This window comes from Sphaerodactylus townsendi, linkage group LG11 (assembly GCF_021028975.2).
Source record: "Sphaerodactylus townsendi isolate TG3544 linkage group LG11, MPM_Stown_v2.3, whole genome shotgun sequence".
NCBI lineage: Eukaryota > Metazoa > Chordata > Lepidosauria > Squamata > Sphaerodactylidae > Sphaerodactylus > Sphaerodactylus townsendi.
Window position 1 is genome coordinate 24,691,150 of NC_059435.1, and position 25,491 is coordinate 24,716,640.

Sequence of the window (25,491 nt, forward strand, 5' to 3'; positions counted from 1 at the left end):
TGGGGGAGGTGTATAGAGTAGCACAAGGAATGGGTCTAGAGCAGGGGGAGGCAACCTTTTAGGCTCAAATAGTGAAAAAAAATGGATCATTTAGGTGCAATGATGTTGGTATGCTGGGAAAAACCATGGGCTGTACTTGGCCAGACATGCTTGGTGCAACCCAAATCTCAGGGATGCCCCTCGGACTGAGGTGGCAACTGTTCAAGATTGGAAGAAAGATGGTTGGACTTAAGCCATGCCTGTTGCCTTTTTCTGCACAACTGGCCATTGAAGTGCTGCCAGTGCCTCAATTTATTGGAAGAAGCCCCAAGCAAAATGGCCTGGTCTGCTGCTTGCCTGCATGCATGGTGGGAGTTGCCTACCCCTGGTACAAGGAAAACAAAGTTCCAGGGGACTTGGTCATTCTACAGGACTATAGTACTAGCAGGTCATGTAGTTTGTTTTGTAGCATATTTTGACTATGTCTGGGTGGTGTGAAGGACTCAAAGGGAATCTTTCTTGATGGAGCAAGGCTAAAACGGCTCTCCGAAACCCTGCAAGTATATTCTTCATGTCCTCAAGGACACTCTGTGCTTAATTTACTTTTCCAAAACTAGAATTTTACTATGAGCACCTCTGACAACAATATGCGTGTCCACATGACCAGATCCTCACAGAAAAACCAATAGCTCATGAAAACATATGCTCCTCAGAAACTGTATTTTACATTTCTAGACTGTCCCAGTTCAAAATTTTACACAGGTTGTCATTTGCCTAAAATTATAAGAAAAATGAAAATTACTATCCGACTGACCTGTGTGTGGATTGAGCAGGATACTTCCTGGTGGTATTCCTGCAGCTTCAAGTGGAAGTATGATGTAGCTGGTGTTGTTTGGTATGACCTGGCCATTCATCCCATTCTCTGTGTAGGAAAGGCTGCTTGAAGAAGGCGCTGTCACTCCAGGGACAACAGGTGCACTTTGGAGAGGTTGATGTGTTCGTGAGAGAGATCCTGAGGACCCAGCACTGCTGGAAGACTCTGAACCTGCAAAGAGACACCAGACTTCTATAAAATTGCTATTCTTTCAGGATAAAATGAAACGATGGACACATACATGTATACCCTATCTATACTGGCACAGTATTACCAGAGATTTTTTTTTTTATTTGTAAGATCCGCCAAGATCTTTCCAACTACATGGATAGCAAATTTGGCATTAGGAAACATTCACAGGTTCAAAGCATGTTTATGCTGTTTGAGAACCACGATGTGTGTGAGAGAGCAGTGATTCCTTAGAGGCCAGCAGAATAAAAGCCCATGGGAAAGTGAAAATGACATATACCACTTCGGCATTATGCCCTACACAAAACGAAAACTCAAACAGTTACAAGTCAGAATGAATACTAAAAGAGCCATCGTTAGTTGATCAGCTGATCAGATTAGCCTGCGCACTCCCACACACACCAGCTGGGTGACCTTGGGCTAGTCACAGCTTTTCGGAGCTCTCTCAGCCCCACCCACGACACAGGGTGTTTGTTGTGAGGGGGGAAGGGCAAGGAGATTGTAAGCCCCTTTGAGTCTCGTACAGGAGAGAAAGGGGGGATATAAATCCAAACTCTTCTTCTTCTTACACGAATCCTATTGAAATATATACAACAGGTTTAGTCCTAGGAAAGTATACTTAAGATTAAAGTGTACGGACCAAATCAAATACAACAGCATTCTCGCGTCTACCACAAGGATGGCACTGCCATTTTAAAGACATTTTAAAGTACCATGAGAGTCCTAGCTTGTTTGGGCTTGTCTCCCCTACCCCTGTACCTTTTCATGTGTTGAAACAACCATGGGGGGGACATGCCCCCCTCCATTGCTATTTTCACATTTGAAAAAGTGAGGAAATAGAACAAAATGAAAAAGAAATACTAAGAAGGCCTTTCTTTCTAACCATGGTTGCTACTGTTTATTCCACCTAATTTGTCTTACAATTACTTCAGTATCTCACACTGAGGTTTTGGTACCACAGTAATTAATTTAAATGTAATTGATCAATTAATGATTAATTGGTTGGAAGAGAGGTGATTAGTCAACTAAAAGATCATTAAACAACTGGCAGTCCTAATTACAATGATTAGCCTGTAACCCTAAACTTTATTCCTTTTTATATATGATTCTTCTTCCTTAAAATTAGCCTCACATGCATTGACATTATTTTGCAGACACATCACAGGATGGAATATGTTTGTGAAGTTTAACTTTGGATTTAGTTACTTTTGTTTTAATGGTTTTAAAGATGTGCCTTTATTTGCACAGTTTTTTTAATCCATTAGCCCTTCTTGTGGCCCTGATGAACACAGAAAGGCAGGATATATAAATTGGGTAAACAAACAAATAAATGCAAACAGTATACATTCCTCCTTGTTCCAAAGATGGTATAAAGACCTGACCTTAAAAAAAAATCCATCTCCTGATTGAATGCAAAACCATATATCTAATGAGATAGTTGTTCTGCCCCTTTTGATAACTTTTCATCTTTCGCCTTGAAATTAAGCAGCATGTTCTTCCTTTTGCTCCTAATGCTCTTGTTAACCCATTTTTGTGCCTTTTGTGCTGGATTCTCTGATGCCGCTCAAACCCACTTATCCATTGCCTGATTCCCTTTCTGGTTTTTAGGTCATTAAAAAGTACCATGTGCAGACACCCTGGCCCTCTGCATTTCTTTCATTCTTTGTCTCTGAACAGGAAATGAATTGAAATTGGGCTTATACTGTGACATCTATCCAAAATGCCAGCCCTCCCTTTTCATTTAAGCATCCTCTCTACAGGATACGGCTTGTTTATTTTCTTGCCCTTCATATTATCTCCCCCTTTTTGATCAGCAAATTTCACTTGCTCTCCATCAATTTTCAATATTTCTCATTTTTTTAAAACTTGAGAAATCAAAAATTACCAGTGTCAGTTTGTGAATGGTCAGTGAAAGGAGTCAGAAACAGGAGAAAAGAGAAAAACACCCAGTGAGTTTTTGGTGCATCAGGAAGTTCGAGGTCTACTGGATCAGGTTATGGGAGTCAGCATTAAAAAAATGTTTGGCGCTTCACCTTTTATGAATGTTTTCAGTGCTGATAGCAGCTCATTATTTGCTAACCAACTTCAGTTTAGAATTCTCCCATTGGTAAATTCATAAAGTAAATTATACTCAACATTTCATTCATTATTGGAAATATTCACACAATGAAAGTCATGTACAAAGATGGTTTAACATAGAAAACAGCTGTGTACAAAGAAGGGGGAGGGGAACAATTTTAAAGATTATTAATGCTCCCCTTACAAGTGATGCTGACATTGCAATTCTATAGATTACATTACAGAATTCTAATTGAATATTTCGATGATGTCATAAAATTTCAGGAGCGTAGCTCGAGTGATTTGTTAAATTATTAACTCTCAATTCCAGTCTTAGTATTGATTTATAGCTTTAATAATGCAGATCTCTTATCCATTATAGTTCATAATATGAGCAACAGGTAGTATTTTATTGGCAAGAGACATACTTATGCTTTTAAATTAAAATTGACTGGGGGAGGGGTGATATAAGTTGAAAGGTAGCTAAGTAATGTAGGCACAACCTCATCCTTGGCACGTTTGCTCAGATGTAAGCCTCACTGGGATGGACCCTACTTGTATCCTATCACTCCAAATGAAATGCTTCTGAAATTCCAATGCAAATTTCTTCCTTGATTTTAAAATTCTGAATTATCTTGTCTGGTTTCCAAAGTGGGACTGATGTGTCTAGCAATTCTCTATTGTTCCACAACATTTAGTTTGTTTGTGTCTTTAGCCCTTCCATACATTACTGCTGAGCATGTATGCAATGGAAAAAACATAGGGAAAAGCAATCTTATTGTGACAGTAGGTGTGGCTGGATCAAGATTCTTCCCATGTAATTGTGACCAGAGCACAGGGGTGCATATGTATCTTAGTAAGACACCACACAAATATCACACATCGCATTACATCAAGATTGCTTTTGATCATGTTAAACCAATGTGCACAACTACAAACAATGGTAGAATTAAGATACAAATGAATGAAAGAAAAACCTGTAATAACCTGCATGATCCCACTCAAGAATTAATTCAACTGGAATGAAAGAAGACTGAAATGAAGTACAGAGTGAACTTCTGGTACAACTGAGGGTTGGCACCCATCACCTCTTCTTCTGGTGAAAAAGGCAGGAGACATCTTTGGCTAATTAACAAACAAAGCTATGCTGAGAATTGTGCTACCTGCATGTACAAAATCCCTGTGGGAAGAGGGTCTGAGTGTAGAGAAGGAGGGGGGTGAATGAATGAAAAGGTGTCTGGATCCAACCCCAAGGAATGGAACTGAGGAAATCTGCTCATCTCTATGAAGAACATAGCTCCATTGATACGTTAGACCAAAGATCCAACACTGGTCAAAGCAAACTCATGAGCGAGAGTGAACATGATGGCAACAGCTCCCTTCTAGAGGTCTGTCCCTATAAGTGGCACTCACAAGTCTACCGCCTTTGAACAAGAAGTTCCACAGTTCTCTCATGGCTGAAAGACCACCATCTGATCATTTTTAGGAAATTCAGAAAGAAAACTTAACAATTATATCCCATGTAACCAGGAAACCGTCAGATGGCTTAAACTGCTGTAGAAGAACACAATGTACAATTTGGGGAGACTGAATATTTTTAGTTACTTTGAATAATCATTCTTTTCAGTTGGTAATCGCTTCTGAATCTCTCCACCCCTAGCATTATTTCGTCAGACTTTCTCAGGCTGACTGACAGCTTTGCTTTATATCCCTGCACTAGCAAGTACGAATTTGTTTTGACAACCAGTTTCCCTTCCCCCTCTACTTCATTGAATTTCCACAGCCTTTTTCTTTCCTGGTCCTTGACAACCTTTTAAAATTAAACAGATTTTCAAAAAGAAAAAAACACCCAAAGCACTTAAAATTTCTAATCACTCTAGAACTAACGTGATGTTTTAATATCACGGAAGTAGCTTTTAATGTTATCGTATGAGATTTCATTTGAAGGTGATTGATCGTTAAGGGTTATATAGGGTAGAAAACCTGAATTGCTGAAGCTTCTCAGAGAAGGTTTTTTCATAAAAATATATAATTTGGAGTGCTTCTTTTAGCACCAAAAAGATTATGAAAGTTTTAATATAAAAGCTTTTACTAGAGTCTCTTTTGTGTGAGGAGGGTAAAAGTGGCAGCTGAAAGCCAGAAGGGGGGGGGGGGTAAGAAAGTGGAATAGGCCTGAAGGGTGAGGATTTGCTCCCTCCCCATTTCCTGAACACCCCTTTCCTTCCTGACAATAATTTATGATATCTGATGAGTTGCTTCTTCCCTGGGATCAACCAGAGATCAAAGCCCACACATTGAGTTTTTCCTACTGATGTAATGTTTGGATTCGTAGGAGGCCCTTCCTCATCTGAGCTCCCTCTCTCTCCCTTGCATGCCACCCACCCCTACCCCTCCCTCTGCTAGGGTGGGTGGGCCATGTCCAGATGGGTGGGCCATGTCTCTCCTCCCCTCCCCTCCCCTCCCCTCCCTTAGCATGCCACTGATAGGGCTATATAACAAAATAGCACTACTTATCTTCTGGTTACTATCAACACTGATGTGGGATATAGGATAGGACTATCCAGAAATACTCCTATTTCGCAAGAGTAAGGTAAGCCTGGTCCTGGCAGCCCAAACTTAAAGTAATACATAACATTAAAATGCAGTCAGTTCCTGGTGTGTCAACCCATGATGCTAAGGGGGAAAGGGAAAGGGGTAAGGATAGGGAAGGAGCTAGGTCTGTTGTAAATACTACAGCTGCCCTTAACCACAGGCCTTATAGCTTTATCTTACAGGCCCTGTAGAACTGTGACAAATCCCGCAGAGACCTGGTCTCATTTGACAGAGCATTCCACCTGGCTGGGGTGAGAGCTGAAAACCCTTTTCTCCATTAGCTCTTATGCTCTGGATACAAGCAAGCCCCTTGTGATAAATTTTGTCACTCTGCGCCCCAGGTATGAGCAAATGATTGTTACAGGGGCCAATTCACTGTTTCTGAGCACCCTCCAAAATGCACGTCATTGTGTACACACATACATGCTTCTGTGGTCACTTTTCCTTTTTCTGTGAAATCATGCTGTGGGCCCAAGGACAGAATCTTGGCTGCATTGCACTGTGATATCAAGTCCAGCAAAGTTTGCTGTATGTATCAAGGGAAGAAAACTCTTATTTCCCATTTTTGATCCCTTGTCAAAAGCAGAGTTAAGAGCAGCTGCCCAGGTACCGAAGTGGAAACAGCAGCCCTGACTAGAGAGTATGGAGACTACACAATATGTCAATCACAGAGGCAAAGCTCCATCTTATTAAAGCTGAAAAGCTTTCCTTTGGTTCCACAACTTGCCCCATACACCCAAGAGAACAGATTCATATTACGAGCTTGCCCAGAATATTTAAAATGTTTGGTCTGAAACAGGGAATTCACCAAGGTGTTTCTTCTAGGTTATAGACCTATGATAGCATAGAGAATTCGTTTTCAGAGTTTGTCTCTCCATTATACTTGAACTTGTGTAGGCATTCAGGAGAGAGCTCATCTGAATTCTGTATCTTGGAAGGCAGTCTTCTTAGAAGAATTTGGATTTACACCTCCCTTCTCTCCTGTAAGGACTCAAAGGGGCTTACAATCCCCTTTGCCTGCCCCCCCTTGTGAGATGGGTGAGGTTGAGAGAGCGCCAAAGAGTTGTGATGAGCCCAAGGTCACCCAGCTGGCGTGTGTTGGAGTGCACAGGCTAATCTAGTTCCCCAAATAAGCCTCCACAGCTCAAGTGGTAGAGTGGGGAATCAAACCCAGTTCTCCAGATTAGAATGCACCTGCTCTTAACCACTATGCCACTGCTGCTCAGTTCTCTAGTCAGCTGGCAGTTTGCTGACAGTTCTCTAGTCAGCTCCTGTTGGCTCAAGTAAATCACATCACATTACTGAAGCACATTACTGAGATTTGGCTAAAAAAAACTTAGTAAACTGAGGTTAATTTAGTTTCCGTAAAACATTCTGAAGGTGAAAGAATTAAGTGCTCAATATTGATCATTACTAAAGCTGAACTCTTTCGGTAAGAATCCAAACTGATGGAAGGCACAGATGTGAGGTTTATTAAACCCACTTACATTCATAATATGAGCTGCAGATAATAAAGCCTCCTAGAATAATTTTAGATGAAACACCATTCTGTATTTACCAAGTTCTGGAGTATTATGACAAACAAAATTTTATTAATAAGACCTAAGACAACTGTGTTAGGTTTCCACAGTGGAAAACATTCCTGTAGCTGAAATATGCCATTATATAAGTACCCCTATATAAAGAACTGAAATGTGCCATTATGTAAGTACATGTATGTAAATAACTCTGGGTTTTTAGTACTCATAATCAGTTAATGGCACAGCTAGGGTTTTATATATTCCTGAGACTACCTCTTTTCTTAGGCCCCATCATGATTTCTACAACTTACTTAGACCTGGTAAAGATTTCTGGTAAACATGTTAAACTATACTGTTCTTGGTACAGTTTTAGTTTAATTATAAAAGAATGGCCTGGGACTTAATGGGGAACAGTGTTGCTGCCTGGGAGCAGGAAGGGGGAGATTGAAGGTGAGTTGCCATGCAGGCAGCACGGTACTCAGATGGCCTGGCCACTGTGGGTGGTTCAGGTGGTTGAAGGGTGGAGCCGCCATGGCCTGGCCATTTCAGGTGACCTCCTGCCTCTCAGCTCCACACTCTCCCAGCTTTTCCTATCCACCTACTCTGCCTTTTTCTGGTTTCAATTGTTGTGGGTTTATTTGTTTGCTGTTTGTTTAATTAGTCACAGCTAGGCAGGTTGTGGATGGGGACTGATCCATTTTGGGGAGGAGGAGCCTTTGTGCTGGCCTTCCCCATTTTACAGGGCCCCCTACAGGAGGCCTTGGGTGTGCGGCAAGCCTTGGCACACCATGGCCAGGCGGGGGCTGTTGGTGGCTAACACCCCTAGGAAGGAGGAGTTCCATTTAGGGCCAGTGCCCAGATGGCTGCCACGCTCTTGCCGCTCCTGGTTCCCCCAGTGCTCCTGGTTCCCCCACGCTCTTGCTGCTCCTGGTTCCCCCAGCGCTTGGACCTGGGAGCAGGGAATCACAGGGGGCAGCAAGGGTGCTATCCAGTGATCACATCTGCCCCCTATGCTGTGCCTCTGCTTCCTTAACCCACAAAACCAATATACAGGCTGTGGTCACTTTCCTTACTCAAAAAGTGATTGTCCCAAATCTTATTGTGGGCCCACTGGCATAATGCCCATTGGGCAAGGTGGGCAGCTGCCCAGGGCATCACCTTGTGGGGGGCATCAAAATGCTGGGTTCATTTTTGGGTATTTTTAGTGGTTTTCCATTTTTGGCCTGCAGGGGGCGCAGTTTTTAGGCTAGTGGCACCAAAATTTCAGCGTGTCATCAGGAGACAGTCCGTATAATACCCCCCAAGTTTGGTGAGGTTTGGTTCAGGGAGTCCAAAGTTATGGACTCCCAAAGGGGGTGCCCCTATCCCCTATTGTTTCCAATGGGAGCTAATAGGAGGTGGGGGCTACAGTTTTGAGGGTCCATAACTTTGGCCCCCCTGAACCAAACTGCACCAAACCTGGAGGGTATCATTAGGGCAGTCTCCTGATGAAACCCTGAAAGTTTTGAGACTGTGCCTTCAGAAATGTGCCCCCACAGCCTGCAACCCCCACTGACAGCAATGCAGAAAACTCAATGCAGAACAAAGATTCTTGGGCAAATTTTGGGATGTTCTTGCAGGGAGAACATTCTTAGACGTATCAGCACCAAAATTTCAGGGTATCATCTGGAGACTGTCATGATGGCATCCCCAAGGTTTGGTGCAGTTTAGTTCAGGGGGTCCAAAGTTATGGACCCTCAAAAGGGTAGCCCCCATCTTCGCAAAGAATGGGGGATGGGGCACCCCCTTTGAGGGTACATAACTTTGGACCCCCTCAACCAAACTACACCAAACTTTGGGAGTACCATAAGGACAGTTTCCAGATGATACCCTGAAATTTTGGTGCCAATACATCCAAAAGTGCGCCCCCTGCAGGAACATCCCAGAAATTTGTCCAATAATCTTTGTTCTGCATTGAGTTTTCTGTATTGCTGTCCATGGCGGTTGCAGGCTGGGGGGGGGGGGGGACATTTCTGAAGGCACAGTCTCAAAACTTTCAGGGTTTCATCGGGAGACTGCCCTGATGATACCCCCCCAGGTTTGGTGCAGTTTGGTGCAGGGGGGGGGCAACGTTATGGACCCTCAAAACTGTAGCCCCCATCTCCTATTAGCTCCCACTGGAAACAATGGGGGATGGGGCACCCCCTTTGGGAGTCCATAACTTTGGACTCCTTGAACCAAACCTCGCCAAACTTGGGGAGCAGCATAAGGACAGCATAAGGATGATATGTCTAAAAATGCACCCCCTGAAGGTACCAATGTCCTGGTGCAAAAAAAGTTTGGTCATGGTGGAGTGGCCACCCATGGGGGGGGGGGGCATCCAACTCAGGTTTTGCCCAGGGCTACAGTTTGCCCAGGGCTGCCTCGTTACGCCCCTGTGTGGGTCCCTCAGCCTCTCTTTCCCCTCCTCGTGGCAACAGATAATCTGGTTGTAACAGATATTTCCTTTAGGATATTTCCTTTGGGAATTTAAATAAAAACACAATATTAGAGCTAAAGATACAATATGTTGAGTTGGATACAATCACTTTTTCTGCTGGTGTTAAAGAAAGGAAAAGTTTCTTTTGAAGAACAAACAAAATACAACCCCCCCTCCCCCCCAAAAAACAATCAGGAATCTGCATGTACAATAGCCACATGTGATGGGGGCTGCAGAATGGAGGGAAATTAGCTCAGGCTCCTTCCGCACATGCAGAATAATGCACTTTCAATCCACTTTCACAATTGTTTACAAGTGGGTGTTGCTATTCCACACAGTAAAATCCTGCTGCAAAGTGCATTGAAAGTGGATTGAAAGTGCATTATTCTACATGTGCAGAAGGGGCCTCACACTAGGTGAAAAGCTGGCTGGATCACACCTATTTTACGTTACAAAATTACTGGCTGAATCATCACAAACTCTGAGAAAAACAAAACTACACTCTTTAATCTGCGACTGCAAAATTAAAATCAAAATTAGTACATGGATACAAAACGAACTTTAAACAGACATAAAAATATATTCACCGTTCCCCACTGTTAACATTTGCTTTCATTCCTTCATTCTGTATTACCTCCATGCTGAGCGAGACAAACCTTAGGGGCTTGAATGGGTTTTGCCAAGTAATACAAGTTTCTTATGACCACTGCATATAATACATTTTCCTGTGCTGACCTGTTTGTGGAAAGAAAAGAACTTGGAAACTATGCACCTGATACCATTTTGGCCCCACTGTAGCAATTATCTATGAAAATCTGGAGAAAGCAAGCATCACTGTAATAATATCACATGCAAGCATTTAAGATACACAGCACTAGTGCTATAAGGCTACTCCTGAAGCCAGGCTTCCAGGCATCAGTGCTCGCACTAGGCAAATAAATATGTGGTAAACCAATACAGTACTAGCTACCTGTTTTAGACAGTTTGCCGGTACTCCTGTTACTTGATGAGCTATCTCCTCTGGTCAGAACAGTGATTCCACCAAAACTTGCGGTCTTAGTTATGGCTGGCTTCAGATTGCGATTGGAGCTGTCTGAGTCTGTGCTGCTCCATGGCCTCTGGTGGTCTGTCCATTTCAATTCATTGTCTGTACTGCTTTGCCGACTGCCAGATGCCTTCCCTGTGCTGTCTCTGTTACCCCTGCAATATCACCAAGGAAACAAAGGAATGTGAAAAACAAACATGTAAGGCCAAAAATCACTTTTGTTTGCATTACTCAAAACAGATCATTAGGAGATTCGTGTTGTCAATCATAGCCATCCACAGTCACGTAGACGACATTTCTAACATAACAACACATGTCGGTTCTGCACAACTTGTGACCCACCAATCAGGATGTATCCCAACACCCTGACAGCAAAGTTTTCCATTCCCTTTCCTTGTTTCTACAATTCCACGTGGGCAGCAACACCAGAATTTGTGCCAACCTGTGGCGGAAAGCTGGTATACTATGTTCTATTTGGCAGGTTACAGATTGGAAAGACTTCCTCTATAGCAATAGGAGCTCAACAGATGTATCTCAGATCTCTTCCACACTAGTTGTTTAGTCTGGAATTGCCATGATACATTCAGTTAGATGTAATGAAGAATTCAGATACTGTCATGAGCAACCTACTGCATTGCAGTAGCTGGAGCAATCGTTATCTAATCTTTTTTACACTCAATTTATGGCATTAAAAACCTCATAAAGCTCAACTGCAACACTAGTTTGTAGATAGTCAAGGTGCATATTAGATTTTCTCAGAGCTACTCCCTCTGAAATTTTCCTTCTTTCCTTCCTCTTCCAGCTCAATGACTTCTGAGATTCTGACACAGCTGACTGTGGCGTTCCTGCACCAATGGTTAATGTTCTCATTAAGGAAAAATAATATTTTAAAAACTGAGTAGAGGCTTTGCTTGCAAAGTGAAAACGGTACTTACTTCCCATCCCATCCCCCTAAACAAGACCTGATAATTAACAATTAATTTATGAATACTATGGCTAGTCCTGAAGAGAAGAAATTAATTAGGATGTAGAAGAGAGGAACAAAGGGAAAATTGCAGTTAGAAGAAGGACCTTTGGTGAACCAGACTAACTTCCAAGTGAACATGATCTTGTCTCTAGGGATAGTCATAGTTGGATATTTATGGGGGAAGGGGTGCTGTGTGGAACACAGCTTTGAATATACTTGCAGATAATGACATAAAAGCAATTACTGAGCGGTGCAAAATTATCTTACTGGGACAGCAGACTTACAGTCTACAAATCTTCAGTGCCTTGTAGGAAACAATCAATAACACCAGTTCAGCTAAGCTGCCTTGTATTTGTCCATGTATAGTTAAAATAATTGGGGGCAGTTGTGAGAGCCAATGTGATGCAGTGGTTAAAGTATCAAAGACACCCATCTTGGAATACCCAATCTGTCATGGAAGCTTGCTAGGCGACCTTGGGCTAGTCACACAAATATAGGAGATGGGTCCCCATTTTGGAGAAAGGCAAGGAATACATAAAGTATACTAAGAATAAATACATAAAATAGAGATATGACCCCATTCAAAGGAGGGGGGCTGAATCCACCATTGGGAGTGGTGAAGGGCTATGCTGGCAGATTTACCCTCCCCGGGCCACTTGCCCCATAGGGGCAAATCTACCTGCGAGCAGCTGTTGTGGACCTCCACGGTGGTGGGATGTGGCGTGTGGCTGGGAAGGACCCAATGCTAGTTGGCTACCTCCTAGCCACTGCCCCAGGTGCGCCCCCTGAGGAGGATTTGGATTTATGCCATCTTTTTGGTGGCATAAGTCCATTATGCCCAGTGAGGGCTTTCCAGTGACAGGGAGTCTTGTTTGCATCTTTTCTAACCTGCCCACAGTGCTAGAAAGCCTCCTTGGGAGCACTGGGTCACTGCGACTGTGCTGTTGCAGCCAGCCACCCAGCCCATTGAATGGGGCTATTTAGGTATTATTTCTGTAATTGAATTTTATGTGTCACTTTTTAATATATCTAACATGGTCTTTTATTCTTCAACTTGGCAGTCATATATTGCTACTCTGGCCAACGTGAAAACTGTCGCATATTTTCAGACACTCTCTGTTCTTTTCAAGAAGTACTTCTTGGCATACCATTTTGAACACTACGTATTCTTCGACACACTCTTTCATTGCGTGTCTCTTTTCAGTATCTCATCACATAAGATTTTTCACTGTAATCTTAAACATCCTACTTCTGCTCTTCCATAATTATTCTTCATCACTAAACTTTGGGTAGCCCTTTGGTCTTGCGTGCTTCTCCATTACCTGTCTATCCACTTTTCACACAATTATTGTCTGCTTGCCAACCTCCACAAGGACTAATTCATTCAATACAGCATTCCCTTCTGTCTTCCTACTTGTGTCTTCCTATCATCTTTGTGTCTTCCTATCCTAACACCTGTGACAATACTGCTGACATAGAAGTGTCTGTCTACTCTGTGCCCCTTAACAAAGTGGCTCTGTTTCTAAACTGTTACAAATCTGTCATGGGAGAAACAAGATGAATATAACTTGCAACGAACTATGGTACTTCTTATACAAATGATAATGTATACTCTCCTAAGGTATTGTTCAACTTCCTTCCTTCCATCTTTGAGGATCGTGACTCACCCCCTTGTAACAGTCATACCTGGTAAATATTATACTTCAAAGCATACAGCTAACAGCCCAGTTCAGATTGGGGGGAGAAATGAGTGTTGGCAGCAGCAGTGGGTTGCATGTATGTGTTTGCCCCCTCCACCAGTGAAAGGGGCACCATGCTTGTAGAGAGAGCAAAGATGTCAATGTTTGGCCAACCCGCAGCTTGGCAGCAGGCAAACCCAGAAGTGAACACCACCATGCAGCTGCACTAGCGTCTGAGAAGATGATGGCGCAGGGGGGTGGGGGGCCGGGGTGTTCACGGGGGTGCTGACTTTAGCTGTCTTCCACTGGCATTCCAGCCTGGGAACATCGCCTACTGAGCCTGCAGACTTACACCACATGGTATGGGGCAAGTCAGGAGGCAGAAGGTTTTAAAAATTTATCTCCTTTCCGTGCTTCCCAAATCCCCTTTGGAGGTGGTATGCCGCTGCCTTTGCTGCACCATCCCCTGTGGCATCTCCCTGTCCCAATCTGGATTATGCTGCAAGGCTTTTTGAAAAGGTGTCCTATTTTTAAGTCTTTGTCTAGTAATAACCCAGCAATTACCACACTTCAAAGTATATATCCAAGACCTTCAGTTTTTGGAGGGCATCTGTTTTGGTTTAGAGTAGAAGAGCTACAGTCCAGTTGCACCTTAGAGACCAACAAGATTTTCAGAGTATAAGGTTTCAAAGATTTCTTCATTAGGTACACTTTGTGAGATTGCCTCTGACAAAGGGAGCGTTGACTCTTGAAAGGTTATACCTTGAAAATCTTGTTACTCTCTAAGGTGTTATTAAAGCCTAGCAGTGTTTTTTGAAGTGTTCTCCATTTTTCAGTCTTTCTTTTGTACTGTACACCAGTAGACTCAATTTCATATATACCAAGAACATACCGCTATTCTGCTTAGAATATTCACTTGTGAATAGACATTTGTGGTCTGCGCTGCAATGAGTGTACAGTCCTTTGGATTAGATTGTTTGCGCACACATTTTTTCCCCATCTCAAATTTACCGTGCCGCAGATCAGAAAAACCCTGCGGTTTCTGAAACCTCTGAAACTGTGACTTTTCCCCTTCCTGTGCAGGGAAAGAGAATCAGGATGCAATTTGCATTTTGGGGTTTTTTTCCTGCTCCTCTCTGCCTTTCCCCACCCACATGACAACAGTTTCTCCTGCTCTTCTAGGATCGAAAAAGCTGGGTTTTAAAAAAAATATATTTTTCATGCTGAGAGTCTATCACTGGAGCAATAGGCCTTGAAACTGGCAAAACTTGAATGGTCTAGCAAATTTACACTAGACCACAGATGGCCACAAAAAAATGGTGGCAGGCAACCTCCCCTGATGGAAATTGCATGGAAAGAACAAGGAAGTAGTGTGCATGAAAAATGGTGGATCAGTTCAGCATGGCCCAGGAGGACACTTTGAAGCAGGGTAATCTTGTGGGGAAACCTCACTGTGAAGAAGGGAGCTACAGGGCAAGCACTGCATGCATAATGGGCCTATATCTTTATATGTGTTTACATTTACCATATATACTTGTGTAAAAGTCGAGTTTTTCAGCACATTTTTTGATACTTCGATATGCAGGGGAAAGGAACTTGAGGTGGTGATAGTTTGGAACCTTCTGAAGTCTACTGAGATGTTTTCATCATATATTAGCTTTTTAATGTAATCCAACTGTGAGAATTTGGACTCTGGATAACAATCTAAACACAAGATTGCAAGCATATAATTAAGGATGATAATTGTACACACCTGAAGAGCTGCCTCTTCTTAAGGGTTTCATTGCATATGCTATCCTCCAGGAGTCTGGTAAAAATTTAAAAAAACAAAGAACCCAAAAACTATTTTTCTCAGTGCAACTGTAACTTAATACATCAAAATATTCACAATAATGTTATTTTATTAATTATAATGTATTAAAATATATCACACATTAACGAAGGTGGACATAAAGATGATTTTGAGACTTTAACCATTCTTTAATATTGATTTCTGAGCTAGGGGTGATGGTTTGTGGCTTTCTTTTCACTTTATTGTAAAACAAATTAGTTTTGCATTAGCAGTGACATGATTGCTATAAAATATTTAGGGAATTTCATTATTAAATAATGGAATGTAAGAGTGGGTTCTAACAACATTAACAGCTCAAACCAGAGCTGAGGTGGACAGGGACAGTGCCACTTGACTGCCACTCTGCCTCCTCTACAGGGCAGCATGGGAAGCTCAAAAAAGTTTAACCTGTCCACCCCAACTCTTCTGTAGGGGAGAATAAAGATATGTCATGAAAATTGCGGTATCATCTCCTCCTGCAGCTTCACTGGCAGGTGGGAGCTGAGAGGGGTCTGGAAGCTAAGGTTTGCCCCTCCTGTATCTCCCTGGGATGCTGGTGTAGCTGGGGGCAGTGAGCAAGCACTGGCATAAGGTCAGGCATTGTGGCCGGGCATCACAGGCACTGCAGCAGCCGGGCACCAGTGGATTTGCCCCTCTGCCGGCGGAAGTGCCCCAGAGAGGGCATTTATGCCGGTGGAAGCCTGCGTCGCATCCAAAAGGGGATTTGTCTCCTCTTCTGAATTTCACAGCAAGTTACCTATTATTTTAAGCAATGAAATAGCAAGAATAATTCCATCTTCTACAAAAAGATCCATATATGTAAAAAAACAACAATCCATCAGTGTTGTTCAGAATCTCTAAAATTCAGGAGAGACAAAGAGGTGGTCTTAATCATAAGGTGGATATAACAGCTAGTAGATATTATATTTTTAGAGCACCCCAATGGGAAAAAACCCTAACTTGACTCATTGACCCCATGTTGGTGCATACGTTCCACTCATTTCAGCAGGGCTAGCATGTATGAATTATGCTCCTTCTTAAATACTGTACAAGGAATACTGTATAATTCAGAATGACAGGTATTAAGATGTCTCAGCCAGATTTTGGATGTTAACAGCCAAACCATTCTTCAAAAGCATTTCTAATGATCACAAGTGAGGTATCTAACAAAAAACCAAAGAAATTAATTATTTGAAATTATATTTTCACTTTAATATTCAATATGGTTTATTCACTAGTACTCTTCTGTTTCTAGAAAGAACCTTTCTGTATAAGGAAGATATCTTCTCTGAATCCCACCCACTGGGTGCAACCCATTTGTCTTTGATAATTTCTTTAACTTTAAACATCTGTGAAATGTCAAAAAATGTTAGGTACTTCAAGTGTTCGTTTCTTTGTTTCATCAGTATAACTTTAAAGACTATCACAAATTAACTGATACAATTTGAACTGATACAATTTATGGAAATTAAACATTACATTAAAAAATCAGTGAATGCACATACACATACACACACGTACCTGTTATCCACAAAAAGATTTTCTTGTGAACAAACTGACTGAAAAACAAAGAAAATAAAAAATGTATTAATTGCTCTTCCTGAGTCTCAAAAGCAACCCCCCCCAAAAACAAACAAACAAACAAAAAAAATGACTTTTCATATCCAGGCTAAGAACTTGCAGTTCATGCATTGTTGAGACAAGAAATATTGGAGCACTTGCAAACAAGCAATTGATAATACATTGAGTTGATGACAACAGATTGGCTAGATTAGAATATACAACCCCACATCCAGATGTCTTCTCACAGAAAATGTCAGCAGAATGTATTTTTTTTAAAAAAAGCAAAAGGATCACTTTCCTGGTGTATTGTGAATTCATCAGATTTAGAAATAAGGGCCCCGTTCCAAAGACATTTAGAAATGCTTAACAGCCATTGATATAAAGAGTAGAAATATAGTATATACCAAGTCTATGTCCCATTGACAGCTCAAATACACCATTTGCTCCATAGGTGTTGTATCATGGGTGTGTGAATGGATTCATGAATTCACATACATTTTTTTGGTGGGGGGGATGTCCTGGTAAACAGGGCTTGTTCACTTGATATAGAAAAGGAATGTTGCAGAGCCCGCTTCCGTTTTCTCTCTCACCCTGTTTTCCCCAATGTATATGGAAGCTTTGGGGGCTTTTGCCCCTCTGACACTCATCATGGCCCAACAAGTGTTGGGCATACTGTGTATCACAGCCCTAACTTTTTTTGGTCTGGTAAAACTCAGAAGAACAGCAAAAACGGAAAGAAAAAATTTGATCTCATGTGATTTAATTAGAAGAAATAAGTGTAAAAAACAGCAAGAAATGCTTCTGGAAAAGTGTCATGCAAAAATTAGAAGCTGGAGTAAGTTCTGCTGGTAAGAACATTCCACTTTAACACTCGTTAAATTTTCATGTCGCAAAATGAGCCTGTGCTAATATTCCATAAATAATTCTCATTCCCTTTGATTTTTCCCTCCATTCCATTCTGTTTCATGTTCATTTAGAGTACAGTAGCTGCTTTTGGAAGATGCCTCCCTAGCTCATATTTCTCACACGATTTACACAAAAAAAGGATGGGGAAAAGAAGCAGAAAGGCAACCAAGTACATTGCTTCCATAACCATAGAACTATAGAATAATAGAATGGTATCAACAGGAATGTTGAATTCTAGTGCTATAGAGTACATTCCCTCCTCAAGTTCGTATTTTACAGGATGAATGGAAAGAGATCTGAAATAGAAGCAATAAACTATGAAACACATTCACATTTATTTCTAGTGCTCTCTTGCAAAATACATCAGGTTGAAGCCCTGATTTATATAAAACATGGCTCCTTTATATTAATTACTCTTTTATCATTATAATACAGCCCTAGAATGTGAATAACAAAAAATCCACACAATGGGGCCAGGCACAGACAAGGGACTAGGAAACTGAATGGTAGAAAAATCTGAATCTTAAAAAAATATAATGGAATAAAAACCACAAATAACAGAATAAACAAATGTAGCGTTAACAGATGAATGCTCATTGATATTTCATGGGAATATGTTCTGAGATCTTGATGGCCATTTTGAGGGTTGCTGGGCATCAATGACACTATTACTGAGTCTTCTGAACGTTTTTTTCAGTTAATCAAAGATGGGGAGGTTGGAAAAAGTCAGATATGGAAAAAGTAAGATATGTAAGGAAAAGGGGAAAGAAAATGCAAAACAGTAAAGGGTAGTTAGTAGATGAGGAAAAAGAAAATGGAAAAGCTGCAGGGGAGAAGAGAAAGCTGAAGATGGGGAACAGATGAAGATATGTTGGCTGGGAATGGGCAGGGGTATAAGGAAATAGGAAGTGAGAAAGGAAACAGTGTGGGGAGGGCAATTTAGGCGGGAAATGGGATGACTCACATAAGTCTGAATAGGTCCCTCTTGTTCAAACAATTTGTATACAGCATCTCCATGCTCAAGGATGAAGATATGAATATCAAACCACCAATATCAAACTAATAAATGGTCCATAATAAATGCATAAATGTTTGCATAAAATTGAAAGCTACCACAGGGACAGAAAACAAGCAAAAAGACATAAAAGAGGATTTAAAAGAAGCTCAGACTGATTGAGGGGTATGTCAAAAGAAGGGTCTTCACCTGATGCTTAAACTGCATTGGCTGCCAATCGAATTCTTGGCCATCCTCAAGGTTTTGGTTTTGACCTTTAAGGCCCTGAGTGGTCTTGGATCCATGTACCTGAGGGACCACCTCTCCCCATACTGCCTGACTAGATCCATTTGCTCGTTGGAAGTGAACCTTCTGAGAATCCCTGGCCCAAAAGTCGCCCGACTGCCCTCAACGAGAGCCAGAGGTTTCTCAGTCCTGGCCCCAACCTGGTGGAACAACCCTCCCACCCATAGATCAGGGCCCTGCGGGCAGGGCCCTAAGTGAGTTCCACAGGGCCTGTAAGAGGGAGCTGTTCCGCTAGGTTTTCCCATCCTGCCAGGCGGTTTAAATCATCAGGTTCTCTTAGGGCCTCCTTCGGGTCTAGATAGGGTAGTCGCCATCCCGTTTTTTAAGTATGTAGAATTACTGTGTTGTTTTATTACATTTTAAACAGTATTTATACTGAATTTATTTATTATAAATTTAATAGGGTTTTGCTTGTACCCCACCCTGAGCCCTTTCAGGAATGGATGGCCTAGAAATCAATCAATCAATCAATCAATCAATCAATCAATCAATCAATCAATCAATCAATCAATCAATCAATCAATCAATCAATCAATCAATCAATCAATCAAAGATTAGGGCCAAACTAGACATTACCTCTTCTACAAGTAGTTATATTTACAGACCTAAGTAATGCCAGTTATGCTCAGGAACATAGCACAGGGGAAGAAGCTTCACCATTCTCCATGCCATTTTCCCAGGATGACATGGCCATCTATTTCCCCTTCTATAGGTCTCCACATTTACTATCCCTTGGAAATGTTAGTTCCCAGACATCACATCTATCAGTAAAATGTGGCAGATATAACATCTAGTTCAGCATGTGTCCTAGCACCAAGCAAACCAATGCAGGAAGGGTATTTCCTAAGTGAAGCTCTGCAACTGTCAAGGGACTGCTTCCTCTGCCTTATTTCTGACAGAAGGGACTTGTTGGAGGACTTCAATAGTTGGTCTCCATGATGGGCAAACTTACATGGGAATTTTCCTAAGAAACCAATTCTAAGGAGATCAACTTTGAAAGTCAGTCCCATTTTATTCACAGGAACAAAGTCCAAAGAAATTGTTCTTGGCATTGAAGCCTCCTACAAAAGCTGGTACTCACATTTTGTCTTTGAAGCCCATATACAGCACTGTTTGTATGATTAATCACATTTTCTGCCTCGTATTAATGGTGTGACTTCATAATTACAATGGTTCCTAGGGCCATTTGTTATTTCTGAAAACTGTGCCTTTTGAAAATATGGCTTATAGCATCAATGGAATTATACACATTATAACGATGGGGGGAAATACCAAATATATTTTTGCATGATTACTGTTTTTGTTGCTCAATTTAAAGTGATTGATTTGCTCTCTCTCTCTCTCTCTCTCTCTCTCTCTCTCTCTCTCTCTCTCTCTCTCTTATTAGACCCATATGTAAAAACACCCCCCACTGCTTCTTTTCTAATATGCTTGATGAAGTTCCCATTGATGTTAAAAGAGCAGTGGCAAATTCGTAAAAGGTGGGGCTGTCAGTGGATGCTATTTATGTTGGATATCTGCTCCCTTCAGTACCAGAAACAGTATACCTTTTTACATCAGTTGCTGAAGAGCATGGGCAGGAGGTTGATGTAGATACCTTGCTTGTGGACTTCCTAGAGACAGCTGGTTAGCCACTAAGTGACCAGAATGCTGGACTATAAGGGGACTGGACAGCCCAAAGGAGGGGGGGAGTTGTAGAGTGGCAGACATGGATGGCACACGCAATTAGCAGTGCAGGAGCTGCGGGAGAAAGGTGAAACCTTTACTCCCTTGGGAAAGCCCATGGCAATGAGTGACTGATGTGACACTTTTTGATGGTACAAGGCTGTGTTGCTGGGAGGGAGTGTTCCTGAAAGTGCATTGAAAAAGCACCTGGAATGCCCCTTCCCACCCTGGCAGTGGTGACCAGCTGCCACAGGGGCCAATTTCCAGGTGTGGGCACTGCAGTAACCAGCCACCAAGGTAAGTCCCCCTGCACTAGCATCCATGTCAGTTTGCACAGTACTGGTGGCATGGATGTTGGTGTAACCCTTCTGTTGTTTCCAATGTGGCTTCAGCCCCCCACTTTGGATTGCATGGTTAGTCTGATACAGCATGGCTGTTCTTACGTTGTTAAATGTGTTTTTTCAATATTGATGGCAATTACTTTACTTTCTTGTCAACTCTGGATACAAATTGGATTGTTCCGTACAGTACATGCTGGCGGATACAAGTTTGCAGATCAATACCTACAAGATTGGAAATGTTCCAGCAAAGGCCAAGTTTTTTTGGGGAAAAAACAAAGCTCAGGAATTTGAGACTGACATAAGCACGATGGAGTCATATTGTGTTCAAAAATGTGAGATGTCTGTTACCTCTTCAGTATCTTGAAGAGTATCACTGAAATCAGCATTACAGCCTTATGGACAGACTTAATAATAGCCCCCATTCATCTTCCATGCTGCAGAAGCTGGCACCAGGCCATGCCATCTCCTGGAATATCCATTTGTCAGAGCTGATGCAGGTCTCAGAGGCACAGAAGACAGACACATTTTATTATATTACCCTTGTTTAAAAAAAAGGAAAGGAAAGGAAAGGAAAGAGCCAAGAAGCTTAAGGGGAAGCAAGTTAGCTATTACCATACTGAGATTCACTTTGCTCTTTTACAGACAACGCTCCATTTGCTTAATGCTTCTGCTATCATAGCATAGCAATTGCTAACTCTACCTTTAAATTCCTTGCTTGCCTGACAGTCACAAATTTAAGGGAATATAGGACAAAAAGTTGAATATATTTATGCATAAATGCATTTGCTCTAGGGGCTATTGTACAATTCTTGCCTGCTCCGAACTTCCTCCAAAATTCCAGGAATAGCTTTCTCTTCTGTCACTAATCTTCTGTTGTACATCCAGAGCATTACTTTTTAAAGATAAGCTATTGTGTAAACTATCTTATCTGCAATCAGGTGTCTTCTTAAACCAATCTATAATTTAATTTCATCAACTATTTGAACAGCCCAAGAAGAGTTTAGGGGGAAAAAAGTCTCAAGGGGCTATACTGAGAACAGTGTGGTTTGGAAGATAAAAGGGTTTGATTTAGACATCAGGTTCTCAATACCTGGACTTGTGTTATTATGTAGCTGAATGAACATATTGTGAAACAAAGCAGTATGCTTGCAACCATTAATTTTTTTTTAAAAAATAATACTAATAATCATACCAATAAAATAACCATCTACCCATACAGAATAACAATATATTTTTTAAAAACAAAACAAAACACAGGATAAGAATTATGGCCTGAATATCTTAGCATAATTAGATGCCCTTTCATAAAGCAACAAACAACTCACTCACTCACAAAAGATGCCCTTACTTGCTGTCTGGGGGTCGCCGCGACTGCCGCGACGGCTCGCCCCGGACTCGCCCAGCCGGGAGGCGGGGCCGGCGGGAGGCTGGCGGCGGGACCCGGCAGCGGCCGGCTCGTCGAGGAGAGCGCCGGCGAGGAGGCAGGCCGGGCGGGAGGCGGCCCCGGTACGCCGCAGCTGCGGCTGGTTGAGCCGGCAACGGCCGGCGGGACCGCAACGCAGCTGCGGCTGGAGAAGCGGCCGGCGGCCGGCAGCCAGGCCGAAAACAGCCCCAATCACGGGGGAAAACTATTTAAGGAAGAGGGAGACGGGAGAGCGCGGCTGGTCGCAACGGGTCGAGGGAGGGAGTTGCGGGGGCCGAGAGCAGAAGAGACAGGCGTGGGACAAAGACTGAGAGAGAGAGAGAGGGAGAAGGAAAGGAGGCGAGAGAACAGAGAAGTTGGGGCGAGAAGAGAGAGTGAGAGCGGAGGAGACACAGAGGCGCGAAAGGGAGTGAAGGAGGAAAGGGAGGCTGCTCAAGGGGTTATTTGGCTCTGCACCCGAGGGGCGGTCGACCCCAGCCTCGTGTAGGCAAGCCTCAGGCAAGCGGGAGGAGGGTCCTTCTACCTCCTCCCTTGGCGGCCACCCTGTGGTTTCGGCAGCTGGCAGTGCGGGCCCCAAAGACCGGGGCCACTGACGAGGGGCACATCACCTCGGTTAGGGACGGAGGGACGGTTTGCCAGCCCGGGCTGCAGGAGGGGCAGGGGGAACGCCACACTTGCACTGTCTTCAGATTGCTCTCCCTGTGCCCTTTCCTTGCTTCCTTCTTTTTGGCCATCCACCTCTCAGGACCCCCACTCATATTTCTCAAAACAACTTATTAGTATTGGTGCCATGACTCTTGCCATGGAGAAGGTGCCCTGGATTATAGATTATCTCCCCCTTGCAGGGCTGCTACAAACAAACAAAATATTTATAGAGCCATCACTTGCCTCTGGCCAAGTTGTAATGAGAATACTTTGCCAAGCTTATTCCTGTATAGGCTGCAAAACAACATTAAGGATACCAGACAAAATGCTCTCTACCTCACCCTAGCCACGTTATGGAATGTTAAAAGTGATATTCAGTATATTTTGAGTCCATTGCACTCAGATGATGATTGTTATTCATTTGTTCATCAGCAATGGAGAAATGGAGATTATAGGAAGAACAATCATGGCAGTGAAAGTCCATATGACAAGAACAGTTTGTTGAGAGGGTTCTTTTTTACAGGATAAATGTGGATGGTCAGCGTGCAATGGTTTGTTCTTTAAGAGAGCCAAATTTTTATCATTCACTGAAAACGTGGCCTTTTCTTCAGAAGCTGATTACATGTCAGAGAAATACATTTTGTGAAGATAACCATTCTAAATTCTGGTGGTTTGTGATGTGGAGATTGCCCTGACCCGGCTCGCCTGACCTCGTCGGATCTTGGAAGGCAAGCAGGATTGGCTCTGGTTAGAACTTGGATGAGAGACAATGAAGAATGGTATATAGAGGCAGGAAATGACAAACCAACTCTGTTGATTTCTGGGCCCTCTCTGTCTAAGCCATTAGAGCCCTGCATCTTCACTGGCCAACGCTCTAAGAGGCATGCAGTGGCATGGCTCCTGTCCCCCTGGGCTGGAGTCCTATAGGCCACGCACACTGGGCACAGCAACTCACCTTTGCTCTCCTCAGTCTCCTCACTGAGCAGGGGCTTCCTTCTCCTGCCATAGGCAAATGTTTTACCACCACATCGGTGGGAAGGGCCACTGCAGGTGGGTTTTTGAGTTTCTCCCAGCGCCATTGGAGTGACACTGAGTGCAGGAGCCACCATCAGAGGAGGAGGAGATCCTTAGTGGCAAGACTGTTTCCCCTCGGCTCAGTGCCAGGGGTGGGCGATATGTGGGGGACTGTGGTGTGTGAGCCAGTTTCTGCAAGGGGGGGGGGCATGTCTGAAGGCCTTAGGCTGGAGTTGGGGATGCAATTTCAGTCCTTGCCCTGGGAGCCATTTTTTCTAGACATGCCCCTGAGCTGGAACTATGTACTTTTCCAACAATCCTGTTTGACAGGATAGATCTTAGTCCGGTTCAGCATGGTTCTTACTGGAACCGTGATCTTTGAATATGTTTAGTTCTTATTAATTTATTCTAAAATGTGCTGTGAGGTTTTACCATGGTGAATGATTTGATGCTGCTGCTTTCTGAAACAGGAAATAATTACAGATTCCACTGTTTTTTACAGAATTACTCTAGTTTAAGACTATTGAAATGAATGATCTTAGACTGAAGTAACTCTCTTTGGGATTGTACTATTAATTAGGTCACTTTTAATTAACAATAGCAATGTAGATTTTTCATTCAAAAGACATTCAGTACTAACACATTTATGTAATAAAATTACATATTACAGTGGGTAGATGTGATCCTACACATTTGACGGCAGCTGAAGATTTTGTGATCTTGTTCCTGTATCAGAAAATCAATTAACCCCAAGAAATCTCTGCTCAGTAACTAGACTGTTGGTTTTTATGTGTATGGTTTTTTACGTAAGCCAAGCCAGCATGGTGTAGCAGTTAAGAGCAGGTGGATTCTAATATGGATAACCTGGTTTGATTCCCCACTCCTCCACCTGAGTGGCGGAGGCTTATCTGGTGAACCAGATGGGTTTCTGCACTCCTATATTCCTGCTGGGTGACCTTGGGCTAGTCACAGTTCTTCAGAACTATCTCAGCCCCACCTACCTCACAAGATGCTTGTTATGGGGAGAGGAAGGGAAAGGAGTCTGTAAGCCACCTTGAGTCTCCTTACAGGAGAGAAAGGTGGGATATAATCCTAACTCCCCCTCTTCTGCTTTTCAGGGGAAAAGTCAACCACATGATATAACACAGTCTTTGTATCGGCTCCAGTCTATCTGTCTGTCTTTGCTGTTGTAATAATAATAAAAATGTAGTATCGTGTAGTGATATCACTCTTGGTATGTCCCAACCTAAGTACTGGTAAGTCTTTGGATAGGGCTGGATTTTCACCAGAATACACAGAAGGCAACATATCTGTAGTTGAGGATGTAACATATCTGATTTTCATTTGACAAACCAGTGCACCTTGCCTGTTTGTCTAGAATTTTATATCACCTACCTCTAGACGAGCTGTTAAATAACCACAGCCTCTGGTTACTCAGTTGA

The 25,491-nt window shown here is 42.6% G+C and overlaps 1 protein-coding gene across 8 annotated transcripts in view; it reads right to left on the minus strand.

The window, feature by feature from the left end:
* The window catches only part of ARPP21 (cAMP regulated phosphoprotein 21), a 207,830-nt gene that overhangs the window by 69,698 nt on the left and 112,641 nt on the right, over window positions 1–25,491 (minus strand). For 6 of the 8 annotated variants that reach the window (XM_048511045.1, XM_048511047.1, XM_048511051.1 and 3 more), the window contains 4 exons: window positions 16,714–16,751; window positions 15,115–15,168; window positions 10,638–10,870; window positions 794–1,024 (listed from right to left, as the gene is read on the minus strand). In XM_048511045.1, coding sequence (XP_048367002.1) covers window positions 794–1,024; window positions 10,638–10,870; window positions 15,115–15,168; window positions 16,714–16,751 — 556 coding nt within the window. The remainder of the gene's footprint in view (window positions 1–793; window positions 1,025–10,637; window positions 10,871–15,114; window positions 15,169–16,713; window positions 16,752–25,491) is intronic. The other 2 variants (XM_048511050.1, XM_048511052.1) reach the window with 1 other exon arrangement.